This window comes from Aotus nancymaae, unplaced genomic scaffold (assembly GCF_030222135.1).
Source record: "Aotus nancymaae isolate 86718 unplaced genomic scaffold, 86718_ANA_hifiasm-v0.15.2.pri h1tg000099l, whole genome shotgun sequence".
NCBI lineage: Eukaryota > Metazoa > Chordata > Mammalia > Primates > Aotidae > Aotus > Aotus nancymaae.
Window position 1 is genome coordinate 3,697,948 of NW_026988514.1, and position 15,025 is coordinate 3,712,972.

General features: G+C 51.7%; 1 protein-coding gene across 1 annotated transcript; it reads left to right on the forward strand.

Moving 5' to 3' along the window:
* Positions 1-251: 251 nt before the first annotated feature.
* LOC110568592 (uncharacterized) lies at positions 252-15,025 on the forward strand. Its single transcript, XM_064370077.1, is given in 7 exon segments — positions 252-634; positions 7,836-7,909; positions 8,241-8,399; positions 9,047-9,310; positions 11,012-11,050; positions 11,053-12,821; positions 14,365-15,025. Coding segments are annotated over 6 exon segments (1,338 nt in total). The 3' UTR covers positions 11,472-12,821; positions 14,365-15,025.

Genomic DNA, 15,025 nt, shown 5'->3' on the forward strand with positions numbered 1-15,025 from the left:
GGAAGCATCCGTCAGCCTCATACTCTTGTTATCATCTGTCAAGAACCCTTAGAGTTAGGGGAGGGTTGCAGGCTGCCACTGCGACCTCCTCCATCAACATCACCATCACCATCACCTCCACCACTATCACCGCCTTCACCATTATGACCTCCACCATCACCATCACCATCACCTCCAACACTATCACCACCTTCACCACCTTCACCATCATGACCTCCACCATCACCATCACCATCACCACCTTCACCATCATGACCTCCACCATCACCATCACCATCACCACTATCACCACCTTCACCATCCTGACCTCCATCATCAGCATCACCACCACCATCACCACTATCACCACCTTCACCATCATGACCTCCATCATCACCATCACCACTATCACCACCTTCACCATCACGACCTCCACCATCACCATCACCACCACCTCCACCACTATTACCGCCTTCACCATCATGACCTCCACCATGACCATCACCATCACCATCACCACTATCACTACCTTCACCAGCATGACCTCTGCCACCACCATCACCATCACCTCCACCACTATCACCACCTTCACCCATCATAACCTCCACCATCAGCATCACCATCACCACCACTGTCTTCACCAAAGGCCAGCAAGGTAAGGACTTGAGGCAAAGGTTGGGGCTTGGCAGGAGCTTGTTCAGGACAGTGGGCAGGACTCCCACAGGTGAAGAGGACAGGGGTGGCCATGAACCTGGGAGCCCTGGGCCAGGCTGAGCAGAGTGAGCACCAGAGCCCAGAGTGAGGGGCTGATGACGGGGTCATGCAGGCAGCCGCACATACCAGGCTCTGTGTATGGGGCAGGGGGAAACTGTGTGAGCAGGTCCAGGCCTGGCAAAGGGCTTGGAGAGACACCTGGGACCAGCTGTGTGTGGTGGCTGCCCTGGGCAGGGGTGAGGCTGAGAGGCCACTGAACCTCCTGAGTTAGAGGTGATGAGAGCTGCCCCCGATGCAGGGAAGACACAGGGAATTAAGGAAGAGAGCAGGACGCCAGGCAGGGTGCACTTAGTCGTCACATGGAAACCAGCATCCCATGATGGCTGCCCAGGAGGCTCTTGGGTTGGCACTTGGGCTCGTGTGAGGAGGAGCCATGGCAAAGGGAAGGGTTCTGCATCAGAAGGTGGCTGAGATGGGACTGGGCTGCCGCTAGGCACTGCCCCCCCTGCTGAGGCCTCAGATAGGTCCTTGCCTTGCCCAGGGCTGCGTGCTCCATGCTAAGCCTCATCCTCCTGGGGATCAGGCACCACCAGGTGACTCTCAAGCCAGGGCCACATTGTGTGCCACGGGCCCCTCCCACATCCAAAAGCAAAATTGCATTATGCGACAGTGTTGGTGTAAGACAAATATAATCCAGACCACTTTATTTATTCCTTATTGTTATATTTAGTTCATCCTTTTGATTTTAAAATTAATTAAAATGAAAACATTTTTTGCATGCCCAGGCACATGCAGCAGCAGTGCCGGTTAACAGCTGAGGTTCCTCCTCTGCAGGCTCCTGTCCCCCGTGACCCTGGCACCGAGGGCTGGCATGAGTGGCCCAGTCTGTGTGAGCCTTCACGCCCGCCTAGAGATGGTGTGCTCCCCAACCAGTCAGGGCGCTCCCTTGCCTGGATGCCGTGGCCTTATGAGTGGCCAGTAGCTGAAGTGGGAACCATAACAGAAACTGGCCATGCCCAGGTGTGTACCTGCCCCAGGCAGGTGGCCAGGACAGCAAGGAGATGCCAGATGGGGCCAAAATCTTCATGCTTCTGTCTGACCTTGATTCTAGCTGAAAATTTAGCTGCGTGCACATCTTCAAAACTGGGATCCCCTGTAAGAACCAAATGCACAGATAGCCAAAAAAAAGGACAGATTAATTGGGCTATATCAAAATGTAAAACTTCTGTGAACCAAGGCCACAATCGAAAGAGTGAAAACACAGCCCATGGAATGGGAGAAAAACTTGTAATTCATAGATCTAATAAGAGTTAATCCAGAATCTATAGAGAACTCCTCAAACAACAACAGCAACAAAAAAACCTGATTCCGAAATGAGCACAGGGGGCCAGGTGTGGTGGCTCACACCTGTAATCCTCTGGAATGCCGAGGCAGGCAGATCACTTGAGGTCAGGAGTTCGAAAGCAGCCTGGCCAACATGGTGAATCCTTGTCTCTACTGAAAATACAAAAAAGTTAGCCTGGTGTAATGGAGGGTGCCTGTAATCCCAGCTACTTGGGAGGCTGAGGCAGGAGAATTGCTTGAACTCAGAAGGTGGAGGTTTCAGTGAACCAAGATTACAGCATTGCACTCCAGCCTGGGTGACAGAGTGAGACTCTGTCTCAAAAAAAAAAAAAAAAAGTGAGCACAGGGCTTGGGTGGATGTTTCTCCAGATGGCCAAGAAGCACATGAAAAAATTCTCAGCACTGCCAGTCATTAGGGAAATACAAATCAAAATCACAGTGTGATACCACCTCACACCCATTAGGATGTCTACTATTGAAAAAAAAAAAGAACCAGTGTTGGTGAGGATGTGGAGAATGCCTTGTGCACTGCCGGAAGGTAAATGGGGAAGCTGCCATGGAGAACAGCAGAGAGGCTCCTCAGAGGTTAAACCTAGAACTGCCTTCGGCTCCAGCACCTCTACTTTGAATACACACAGGAAAGGAAGCAGGAAGCAGGCGGGATACATTTGTACATCCCCGTTTTCAGCAGCATTATTCACAGTAACCATAAAGTGGAAGTTACCCAAGTAAGCAAATATAATACAGACATAAAATAGAATATTACTTGGCTTTTAAAAAAAATGAAATCCTGCCGCATACTACAGTATGGATGAACCTCGAGGGCATTATGCTAAGTGAGATCAGCCAGGCACAAAAGGACAAGCACTGTATGATTTTACTTATATGAGGTCCCTACAGTCTTCACATTCGTAGAGACAGTAGAATGGAGGGTTCCAGGAACTGGGGGAGGAGAAGAGGGAGAGTAATTGTCTTAGGGTGCAATTTCAGTTTTACAGGATAAAAAAGTGCTATTGAAAGATGGTTTGCAAAACAGTGTGAACGCACTTAATGCCACTGAATTATACACTTCAAAATTTTAAGATGATAAATTCCATGTGTAGTTTACAATTTAAAATAACTTTTAAAACTGGGATCTATCCTTATATACACCTCCAAATTTGTTATTTCTGGTAGAGCCTTACTTGATCCATGTTTTTTTCCTAAAAGTAAAGTTAGATTATAGTCCCAGGCAAAAGCAGCCTCCAGCAGGGACAGAGCCAGGACCCAGGTCTGTGCAGCATGCTGCAGGTGGTCCCCACCGGGCAAGTCTAGCTGGCAGCTCCGGTGCCCAGGGCTCCTCAGGCATCGAGAGATCATTTCCTGAGCTGAAGAGGAGTGATTTTGTTCTCAGCCTCAGGCTTGTTTGCTGAGCACAGTGGCTGGCCCCACAAGGCTACTGGTGCACTCGTGGGCACTCTGTGTGTGCACAAGGCGTCCACACAGCTCTGTCCTGCCACTGACAACCTGCCTGTGGCTCCAGTGCCTGCGAGACCGTGCCACAGTGTCTTCCCATTCTCCAATCCCTTCCACACCCCAAATTCTGACCATTTCCCAAACATGCCCAGCCCTTTTACACTCCTGTTTATGAAACCACTGTACTGACTTTTTGATTAATTGATTCATTCATTGCTTCATGAATTCATTTATTCTCTCGGCTCACAGAGAGTGAGTTAGCAGATGTGGTGGAAACGTGGGCACCCTGTAAGAGTGAGAAGGACGTGAATTGGAGGCCAGAGGGGTCCCTGGGAGCCCTGATGAGGAGCTATGTTTTATTCTGCAAGCAGCGGAGTTAACACAGGGCTCCACAGAGGGTGCCATGATCCGATGGACCCTGTCTGCTCTGTGCAAAGTGGCCTATGCTGCCCAGCGTGTGGTCCAGGGTTGGATGGTGTTGGCAAAGGGGACTTGGGGGCTGGGGTGGAGGGTGAAAGAGACAGGGCTTTGTGGACTGACGTGTGTGACCTGAGCAGTGAGGCGGGGCCATGCCGTGTTGAGATGGGGAAGAGTTGGGGGCAGTTTGGGGTGAGGAGGGGCCAGACTAGGGCAAAGGAGTGGAGGGAGCAAGGCATGGAGATGCCCAGCTGGCCCCGGGCCAAGGTCTAGGCTGCTGATAAGCACACTGCACACCAGCACAGAGACTGGGTTGGCAGCCCCGGGCCCGGATATGGCTAGTCAGTGAGCCGCTGCCACCATCTAGAGGACAGGCTGCAGAGGAGGAAACCAGCCGAGGTGAGCAGCCTCCGTAGCATCACAGAGATGCTGGACAGCACCAAAGACAGAGGAGGCCCTGCGGGCAGCTGGGAGAAGGTGGGATACCCAGGAGGGGCAGCTTGAGCATGGGCCCTCAGCAGCAGCAGTGAGGCCAAAAGACAGAAGCAAGGAGGAAAATAGCTGTCCACGTGGGACTCTCCACCCAGCAAAAATGTGCCTTCCACGAATGATGCCAAAACACAAGGCAAGAATAAAGCCGGGCGCAGCCTCCTGCTGGTGGGGGTGGGATGCAGTGGCAGGTGGGGAGGTGGGAGGGGCAGCAGTGAGGCCAGGCATCCAGTTCAGCAGGGCCACGGGCTCCTGGGTGTTTGTTCAACATAAATGTTCTGTGAAATGTATTCTTTATACATGTCAAATATTTAACTATAGTAAGAGAAAACATGAGTGGGAAGTGGGAGGGAAGCGATGGGTGGGGGGCAGGGTAACAGGTCACATCCTGAGAGGATAACAGTGCTCAGTGTGGGATTGGAGGGACTCCCACAGGGACAGCTGGCCTGGGGTGGTGGGGACCACCTTTTCCACCCCCAGCCCCCAGGGAAGAGCCTTGGGGCATGTTTCCCATTCCTGGGAAGATGATTGCATTAGGAAATTGTCTTTTTTTTTTCTTTTTTATTGCATTTTAGGTTTTGGGGTACATGTGAAGAACATGCAAGATTGTTGCATAGGTGCATAAGTGGCAGTGTGATTTACCGCCTTCCTCCCCTTCACCTATATCTGGCATTTCTCCCCATGCTATCTCTCCCCGCCCCAACTCCCCACCCCCCACTGTCCCTCCTCTGTTTCCCCCCAACAGACCCCAGTGTGTAGTGCTCCCCTCTCTGTGTCCATGTGTTCTCATTGTTCAACACCCGCCTATGAGTGAGAACATGCGGCGTTTGATTTTGTGTTCTTGTGTCAGTTTGCTGAGAATGATGGTTTCCAGGTTCATCCATGTCCCTACAAAGGACATTGTCTCTTAAAGAGATTCTGCTGGGCCATAATAAATCTGTCAACTCCATTGTCTGCCACCCATCAAGGGCAGGCATGGGGCTAGTGTCACATGTGGGGTTCTGCAGGAAGGGCCTACTCTGCACACACGCCCTGCGCTGCTTCTAATTCACACTGTTCAGTTGTTATTCTTTCCTTTTTTGGAAGTCTCAAATTGCGGCCCTTGTACTGCTATCCTAGGGAAGTTTTTCACCATCTGAAGCTTCATTTGTGTTTCTGTGGCAGTGTCACCATGCCATGGTGAGGGTGACCTACAGTGCCCCATCAGAGCTGCCAGGTGGATGGCATTGGGGGAGTGGGAGACCAAGGGCCACAGCCAGGAACCTGTGGAGAGCTGGTGACCCCCCGCCTCTGTAGACAGGGCCAGGCCAAGCTTAGTATGTGTGCACCGAGGGTACAGGAAAATGTGTGTGCTTGGGTGTGAAAGTGGGTGTGCACCAGTATGAGCAAATACATGTGCTTGTCAGAGCCAGACTGGCTGTGTGAGAATGTGTGAGCTTATGGGAGAATGAGTGTGTAGCAGTGTGTGCCCTTGTGGTGTGTAATATGCATCCAAGAGAGTGTGTGAGAGAGAAAAGGAATGCATGTGTGCCATGTGTCAGTCTGGATCAGACCAGGAGACAGCCCCACGTGGTCCCTGGGACAAGAGCAGTAACATGAGAGGCACAAAACTGTGATGAAAGAGGGCTGGGGGGTGGGGAGAGCTCTGTGGGGCACCCTTGGCTGCAATGGGCACTAGGGAAGAAACCCCCTTCCCAGCTGGAGTCAGAGTCTGAGGGAGGAGCTGGATGCCAGGCCGGGGCTGCTGTGCAGGTTCAGGGCTGGTAGGAGGCAACCCCTTGGGGCACAGGAGCTGAGGCTGGGGCTGCAGGAAGCTGATGGCCAGGCTCAGGTGTGGGTTGCACCAGCGCCAAGGGACTGAATGCTTTGGGTATGCCCTAGAGTGGAGCACACGCTGTTTCGTGGGCTGGCTGGGCAGCAGGACCCAGAAAAGGCAGGTGTAATGAGCAGGAGACAGGAGCAAGCCCTGGCCTGTCCCCAGCATTGCTCTACCTCCCTCCACGAATAAAGCTTGGCCTTGTGCTGCCTGCAAAGGAGCCTGCTCCAGGCCCAACTGGGCCTGAGAATGTGCACACCTGGACAGAGTGTGTGGCCTAAGGTGTGTGCACACACACGTGTGGAATGAGGGCGCTCGGGATTGGTCCGCTCTGCATCCAAAGATGAATAAATTAAACAGCCCAGCCAAGTGTGGATCATTGGAAACAGTCTAGCGCTTCACTCTGTCAAACACGAGGGCCGAGTCTTTCCTGCTGAGGTGGGCAGGGTGAAAGCAGATGAGGTCTTGGGTGGGCATGCCTCCATCTCTGTTTCTGTGTTCTAGGTGTAGGGGAGGATTCTGTCACCACGTGTCATTTGGGCCCTGAATGCATGGGGTGGGAAAAGCTTTGCAAGTCCTGCTGGTGACCTCCCCATGGTGCCAGGGGTGGCTCTTACCAGAGGCGAGTCTCAGCCCACAGGCCTGGCCTTGGTCCACAGACCAGGTGGCCCTGGTAGGCAGAATGGCAGCAGCAGGATGGGTGCCAGTCAGCAGGGCCCTGGACCTCCTGGCAGGCTCAACACCTGTTGGCACTGGACTTCCACCATCAACTGCCTTAGCCATTATTCCAACTCCCAAGACACAAAGTCTCACAGCACGCTCAGCTGTTTGACTTGGTCAGGCTTCTCACCTCTCAGCCTCGGTGTTCTTATCTGTGAAATGGGCAGTGAAGGGATCTGCACCCATTGGCTATTAGTCTGCCATGAGAGGCTCATGATGATACACCCCTGTGTAGAGGTGCACGCCTGGCTTCACCTGCACTGGCCATTCCTCCTCTCCCTAGCATGCCTTTCCCAGTTAGAAGCTGGGAAACTGAGGTCCAGAGGAAGCCAGTGATCTACAGAGGCTGCACAGCCCGATGGTGTCTGACCAGCAGCTCTTCGTCAGCTCTCCCCTGTCACTGACCCACCACGATTGGCTGCATCATCATTTGTGGACTGCTTGTTCTAGAATTATGAAGAATTTCAAGACTGTAGCAACAAAGCATTAAACCAAGCATGAAACTTCTGTGCAGGGCCCACCAGGACTGCCCAGGCTGCACTCCGCTGAGGCTGGCCCTACACCCACCTCCTTGGTTATCCCAACTTGGACCATGTGTTTTTCCATCTAGACGTGCCTGTGACAAGCAGGAACATTAAGACAGCTGTGCCCAGCTGCAGAGACCACCTGGGAGGCATTTTAAGTGCATTTAAGTCTGTTTCTGCTCGCAATCATTGCCTGACCCACAAATCCCTTTTGGCAGCAGGGAGACCAACTGGGATTGGGCTCCACATGATCCTGTAGGGATGGGCTCCACCAGATGGGAGCAGGAAAGCCCATTCTTTCCTGCACATACGGTCTTTGTGGTGGGGGCTTTGGGGAACCCAGGCCTGTCCTACCTCCAGTCCCTGGACCACTGAAGGTGCATGCACATCTCGGAGGCCCCAGAGGAGCACCTTGGGATTCCCAGTCTGGATCTGCTCCTGCGGCAGAGGGGTGCCCACTTTTCTGCAGCCTGAGCATCACCAGAGCCACTCTGCAGCCACCAAAGGGCAAATAGTTCTTATTTGGAAGGCCAGGGCCAGAGGCGTGTGTCCCAGAGAAAACTAGATCTGGCAGAGCTGCATTGCCTCTCTCGACATGAGCTCAGTCAGTCCGTAGATTCCCCTCTGGGGTGAGAATGTGGACCCCGCCACCTACATGAATAGCCCAGACATGGGATGCCACATGGGATTGGGAGGGGGCTTATCCAGGCCCATGGCATCCAGCCCCTCCTCGCCCTGTGAGGCCACTGTGAGTTATAGTCTCTCACCCTCTTTGTCACCAGAAATGCAACCCCAACCACCATCCCGAGGTCGCTGTCATGGGAGCCGTGTTCCTATGTGCAGTGAGCACTTCAAGAGAAGACTTCTCCTGTTCTGTTTTCCTAGTGTGGGACTCCAGACATCTCACCTCTTCTCTTCCAGGCTCCACTTAGCACTTACGGGTATGTGGCACTGCATGGGTGTGTGACCCATCCAGGTGTTTGTGTGTATCCATAGTTCACCCTTTTTCTGGGCAGGATTCTGTGGCATGGCTGGACCACAGTCTGCCTGTCCATCCACCTGCTGAAGGGCCTCTAGGCTCTTGGCTTCTATGAATCATCCCTCCAGTTCCCACTACGTCATTTGATGGACGTATGTTTTTACTTCTCTTGGATGAATGGAGTGGAATTGCAGGGTCATATGGTAGGTGTATGTTTAGATAAAGATTTATGACTTTCCTGTAAAGAGCTTTCTTCTTTTTTGTCAACTGTTGCCTGCCTGCATGGCTGGCAGTGTCTCCTGTCCTTGAACACTCTGGCTCTGGGTGACCTGTTGAGAAGCCTGTGTGGTTCGGGTGCCCCTCCGGCCTGGGTGATTGAGAACAGGCTTGCCACTGTGGCTACTGCCTCCCCTGTCTTCTTTCCTTTCTCTATTTTAAAGCAGTCCTTTTCTAGCCAGTATGTAACTACACAAATAATTGAGTGTTCATGTTCTCAGGACTGGAGATGAAAAATTCCTGCTAAGACAGGAATTTTAAACCAATGATTTTTTTTGTCCTTGACGAAGCCTTATCCTCACCATCCCTCACTCACTTCCCTACTTCCCACAGTGGCACTGGGCCTCTACTTCTCAAGGGATGCTTACTGGGAGAAGCTGTATGTGGATCAGCCGGCCGGCATGCCCTTGCTCTATGTCCATGCCCTTCGGGACACTCCTGGGGAAGTGCCCAGCTTCCACCTGGGCCAGCACCTCTATGGTACATACCACATGCAGCTGCACGAGAACAACTGGATCCGCATCCAGGAGGACACCAGCCTCCTCTACATTAACTGGAACCTGGACCAGAGAACCTGGGAGAAGCTCAGTGTCTGCAGTAAGGGAGCTGCCCCCACTCCCATCCCCACACCCCACCCCACCCCTTCCTCAAGCTGCCCTCATCACAACCGCTGACACTGAGGCTCGGGGTGGCTTCCCCACCACCCCTGGTGTGGAGGGCATCAGGGGTGAGGTGAGGCTGGCCTGCCTCTGTGTCCAGCCTGGAGGGTGTGGAGGGTGTCAGGGGTGAGGTGAGGCTGGCCTGCCTCTGTGTCCAGCCTGGAGGGTGTGGAGGGGGTCAGGGGTGAGGTGAGGCTGGCCTGCCTCTATGTCCAGCCTGAGAGAAGCCAGGACAAGTTTCAGGGCTGCCAGTGACCCTGGGGCTTCCTGAGGCTGTGGGGGTTTGGAGACACACAGGAATCCGGGTACACTCTTCTGCCAGACCTGAATTCTTCCAGTGGTGCTAAAAACGATTAGGAGATTTTGAGAGAGGGAGTAAGTGGGGCTGAAAAAAATCCCAAAGTTTTGACTTACCAAATGACCTGCAACTCTCTGGAGAAGCGGCAGTTCCTAAGGAAAGCCTGACTTCTTATCAGAGCCGGCTTGTGACAGAGACTCGTGTCTGTCCCGGGTGTCCAGGGAGGAAAGTGGAGCAGTCAGTGCTAGAGTCATGGCCACACATGACATTGGAGCTGGGAAGGGTGGGGAAAGCAGGGTGCCTGTGACAGGGAACAGTGATGCTGCCCCGGGTAGCTCCCACCCCCTGTGACCCCTCGAGCGCCACGGCTTGCTCAGCCCCCACAACCACCCTAAGCCCTGTCTGCTGGTGAGAGGCAAGCCTTGAGCCATGAGTGCAGAGCAGGCATCCTGGTCCATCTGCCAGGGACAGCCCGGTGCAGGACAGGGAAGGGCTTGGGTGGGCAGCTCCCTCCGGGGTAGCCCAGGCAGTTCCTGAAGGAGGCAGCATCTGAGATGAGTCTTGGTTCTATGCACTTAGTTGCTGTTCTCTTCAACCTGAGCCCTCAGGGTGGAGCTTGAGAAATGGGAGTCCCTGGGTGGGGCCAGCATGGAATTAGCCCTGGGCCTGAGATTCCTAGGAGGTCTGAGCCCTCCAAAGCGGGGAGAGGCTTCATACATGGCCAGGTCCTGTCAAGGAAGAAACCATATGGTGACTTGAACAGGGAAAGTTTGTGTAAAGAATTAGTTACAACAGAGGATTGGAGCAGTGATGGACAGGCTAGCAAAAAGCAGAGAATGCCAAAGAATATGGGAAGAGCAGCTCTGAGGAGCAGCCGCCCACCTCCAGCTGAGATGGAAGCTGGGAAAGCCCTCACAATACAGTGGAAATCGCTTTGGCACCTCGGTGATGGAACTTGCAGGACTTGCCCCCTCTAGGCAGAGGAAGTCTGTCTGCGGCCACTCCAAACCTCCTTGGGGAGGGTGTGGCAGGCAGGGCACTGGTCACCACTTACTGGAAAAGTTGCCACCAACAGAGTCGGGGAGACTTCAACCCAGTGCTCAGCACGCCTCCCTAAGGAGGGGCCTCTAAGCTGAGAACTGAGTGATGAGAGCTAGGCCTGTGGGGCACTGCAGCAGAGGCAAGGAGGTAGCAGGTGGAGCTGAAGCACCAGGCTGAGGCTTGTGGACCTTGGTGGGGACCAGGTTTTGCACCAGGCCTGGAGCTCCTGCCTCCTCCCCATTCCCGACTGCCTGGCAGGTGTGGCCGATGCCCCCACAGGCCTGACTTCTCTCTCTGCAGACGGAGGCTTCCGGGTGTTCACCATCTACCTCAAGGTCTTCTGTCACCTATGTCCCTTTGTGAGGGCGAGTGCCAGTGGCCAGGCTGTGCCCGAGTGTACTTCTCCTTCAACACCTCCTTTCCAGCCTGCAGCTCCCTCAAGCCCTGGGAGCTCTGCTTCCCGGAGAAAAGCCTCTCCTTCTGCATTCGTGAGAACTGGCTCCAAGGCACCTTCCACCAGTTCCGCCTGCTGCCTGTTCAGTTCTTGTGCCCCAACATCAGCGTGGCCTACAGGCTCCTGGAGGATGAGTGCCGACATTGTGGGGCTGCCGCTCCGTGCCTGCTGCTGCTGGGCTTGCTCTGTGAGCCCTTGACACAAGCCATCTGGTTTTTTCTTTACCGCCATGCCATCAGTTCATTCACTATTCTGGAAATACCTCTTGCATGCCTGCCAGGAGCCAGGTACTGTTCTAGGAGCTAAGGATGTAACAATCAACACAAAAGGTTGGAATCTTGCCTGCCTGCAGCTTTCATTTTGTGGGACAGACAGCGCATCCAAGCATGCCAAGGAAATCAGGTGGCTTCTGGAAAGAGCTAGCTGGGGAGGAAACCAGGAAGAGGGAAACACTGAGGAGAAGGGGAACAAAAGAAGAGACTTCCATTCCTCCATCATTAATTGGGTGGTGGTGGTGGCAGGGGCTAGCAAAGCAAAGGTGGGAGGGTGCTGGGTATGTAGGCTTAGCCCCTTGGAGGGTCCAAAGTGTGACCCTTGTGTGCTTGGAGGTCTCAGTTTAACATAAAACCCAGAATTTTTTTTTAAGCACAAAAAGCCTTCCTCTAAATTATCACCATTGTATGTTAAATCTTTCCTTTAGTAATCACTTTTGTAGATTATTGAATTCCATCATGAACATTATCAAACATATTTTTTTAATTTTTCCAAAACTCCTTTTCAGTTTAAACTTATTCACCTTATCACATGCTTCCTTGTGATAAATGTTGTAGCATTTTTGTTATTTAAACTAAAAATATTAACAGTAACCAAACCTAAACGGTACACTTATAGATGATAATGTTTTTAACATTTTTCCAGTACTTCTTGAATTTTGCAAGATTGTTCAAAGATTATTATTTTTATTCACAGAAATGTTTAAAACTAAAAAAAAACTTTTAGTACCAGAATATTATTAACCATTTTTTAAACATCATCATTTATTTTGCTTTACACAAATGCCATCTTGAAGACTTAATGTAGGTTTAGTGTAGACAGCTAATACAAAGTGTGGGAGGTCTTGATGCATTTTAGCCAAGGCACCAACAGAAACACCTTATGTGTGCAGATGATGTCTAAATCTGTCTCAAACTGCATTCTATTCAAGGCACAGCATGTCAGATCCTGACTGGGCCTTCTCTCTTCCCTCACAAAAGCACCTTTAATATCCCCAGCCTACATTCTGGACTCCTGAGTCACTGAGTTCAAGTTTCTCTTAGAATCTGCCCAAACAACTCCTCTACAAGGAATTCAAGTATCTGGTCTTAAGATGCCCCACCCACCCCACCATGGCTGGTGGTCACAAACTGGTTGAGCCGCTATGTCTAGAGGATGCCTTTTCACCTGTGTACTCTAGTTTTGCTGCCCCTTCCACACACCTTCTCCTCTACAACCTCCTCTCCTGAGTCCCATCAGGCCTTCAGAACCCTGCTTGGCACCCCCTCATCCAGGGAGCCTTCCCGGTTTCTGGGTGGCTTTCTAGTGCTTTGTCCTTCTTTCACAGGACTTACCACTGCCTCATGTCACCCTTAGGATTTCATCTTCTCTTCCACACCAGAGGTAAGCTCCTGGGTGAGGGCACCACAGTGCCTTCACCTTTGAGGTCGGTGTGGGCTGACTAAGTAAGGTACATGCAGGCACATGTGAGCACTCTGACACCGCAATTCCTCTCCAGAAGTCAGCGTTTCCCCAAACGATGACCACGGAGATGCCCTCTGTCTCCCTGTCTCCCAATGACAGGAGGTTGACCCAGAGCTCTGAGTGAGGCACTCGGTCCAGCCTGTTGGGTGTGGTGGGGAACTAGGTGCCCTGGGGGTGATAGGGTGCAAGGGATGCTGGGTGCGTGGGAGTAATCGAGTGTGGTGAAGGTGATCGGGTGCAGTCGGTGTGGCCAGGTGCAGTGAGGGTCATGAGGTGGGTGAGGTGATCAGGTGCTGTGGTGGTGAGGGTGATTAGGTGGAGTGGGGGCAGCCAGGTCCAGTGAGGGTCATCAGTTGCAATGGGAGGGACCGGGTGCCCTGGGGGTGATTGGGTGTCCTGGTGGTGGCCGTGCCCCTGCTGCACTTACCAGTCCTCCCAACTCCTCCAATTGCACATCACCAGCACCGCCTGAGTGCAGGGTAGGGTGGCAGGAGCCCCCCTTTCCCCTCTGCAGCCCCTGGAAGCCTTGGCTTCGAAGGCCAGGGTGGGTCTTCGCGGAGTGGGGTGAGCAGGACCCAGCTGTTCTCTGGGGCTCTGGGGCTGAGCCCCCGGGATGAAACAGAGCCCTATGTGCCTCCTAATGCTACAGACCTCTTTCCACTGTGATGCTTCGAGACCTCCCCCCATTGCCCTGTGTGCCACTGGGCTCATAACTTGGGTGTGTGGTGTTTCCACAGAGGTGGGAAGTTGTCATCACTACCTGTGTTCAGAACATTTTCACCATCCCCCAAAGAACACAATACCCATGAGGAGTCACTCCGCATTCCTCTTTCTCCCCTGCCCGGCAACCACCAGTCTACCTTACCTCTCTACCACAGTGCTCCGTCTGGACAGTTCATGTAAATGGAGTCACATAGTAGGTGGCATTTTGTGACTGGCTTCTATCACTTAGCATTTTTCCTTTCACTTAGGTTAATCAGTGTTGAAGCATGCATCAGTAAGCAAGCAATTTGTTTTTATGTTGAATATGAATATACGTACAGTAACATCTGTTTCTTATTTGATAGACATTTGAGTTGTTTTCACTTTTGGCTATTACAAATAATGTTGCTGTAAATATTTACATACAAGTTTTTGTAGGTCCAGCTTTTCACGTCTCTTGGGAGAATATGCCTGGGAGTGGAATTGCTGGGTGATGTAGCAGCTCTATGCTTCCTGTGTTGAGGAACTGCCAGACTGTTTTCCAAAGTGGCTGTCCCATTTACAATCCCGCTAAATTGCCCCATTTGAAGGGTCTCTGGTTTCCTTACAGAACCACTCAATCATGGTGTCAATACAACCAGCAGTAAAAGTACATCATACAACTGAGGATCCTTTTTCTCTCACCGCATTGACTAAAGCAAAGTGATTCTAGTGCAACCTTTGTAAACCTAAGCCAAATGTTCTCTGATTTTCCTTCCAGTTTTCAAATCTAAACTTCCACTATCACTATTTCAACTTCAGCATCACAGACTTGGTGCCCCATTGACCTGCTTGAAGCCCTTCCTGTAAAGGTTTATTTTGTTCCTAAATCCTTGTTACACCAAAAGTGAAGCATTTCTTCCTGCATCATTGTTGAGCACTACGCACTGAAGCTCTGGGCCCCTGCCCTGTCCCACGTGGCCTGTGTAGTGCCAGCCATAAATACAGACACAAAGTGACTTATGGACCTTGCTTCAAATTCCAAGTGAAGAAAACAAGAGAGAAATGATGAAATCAGTAATAAAAATTATCAGTCTCTTTTCCTTCAATGTAGTATACTATATAGGTGATTACTTAGAGTGTCAACTGAAGAGGAAGACTTACCTAACACTTCTAGGACATCTCTGCTCCTATTTTAAGAGACTAATAATTTGGACACTTTTCATAGTCTTTGTAAACGGTTTTGTTTTTGTAACTGAAGTTCATGACATCATATGACATACAGAATAACAGAGCTAATAATTCTTTGGCCTGCTTTCTCACCCACATACTCCTTATAATTTATTTGGTTTTCAATGATTCAAGTAATAGGATCCTACCACTTCCTATTGGTAGCAGTTTTACGGTTTGGTGGTCCTAAAGGTTAGTTCTTCATGCCTAAT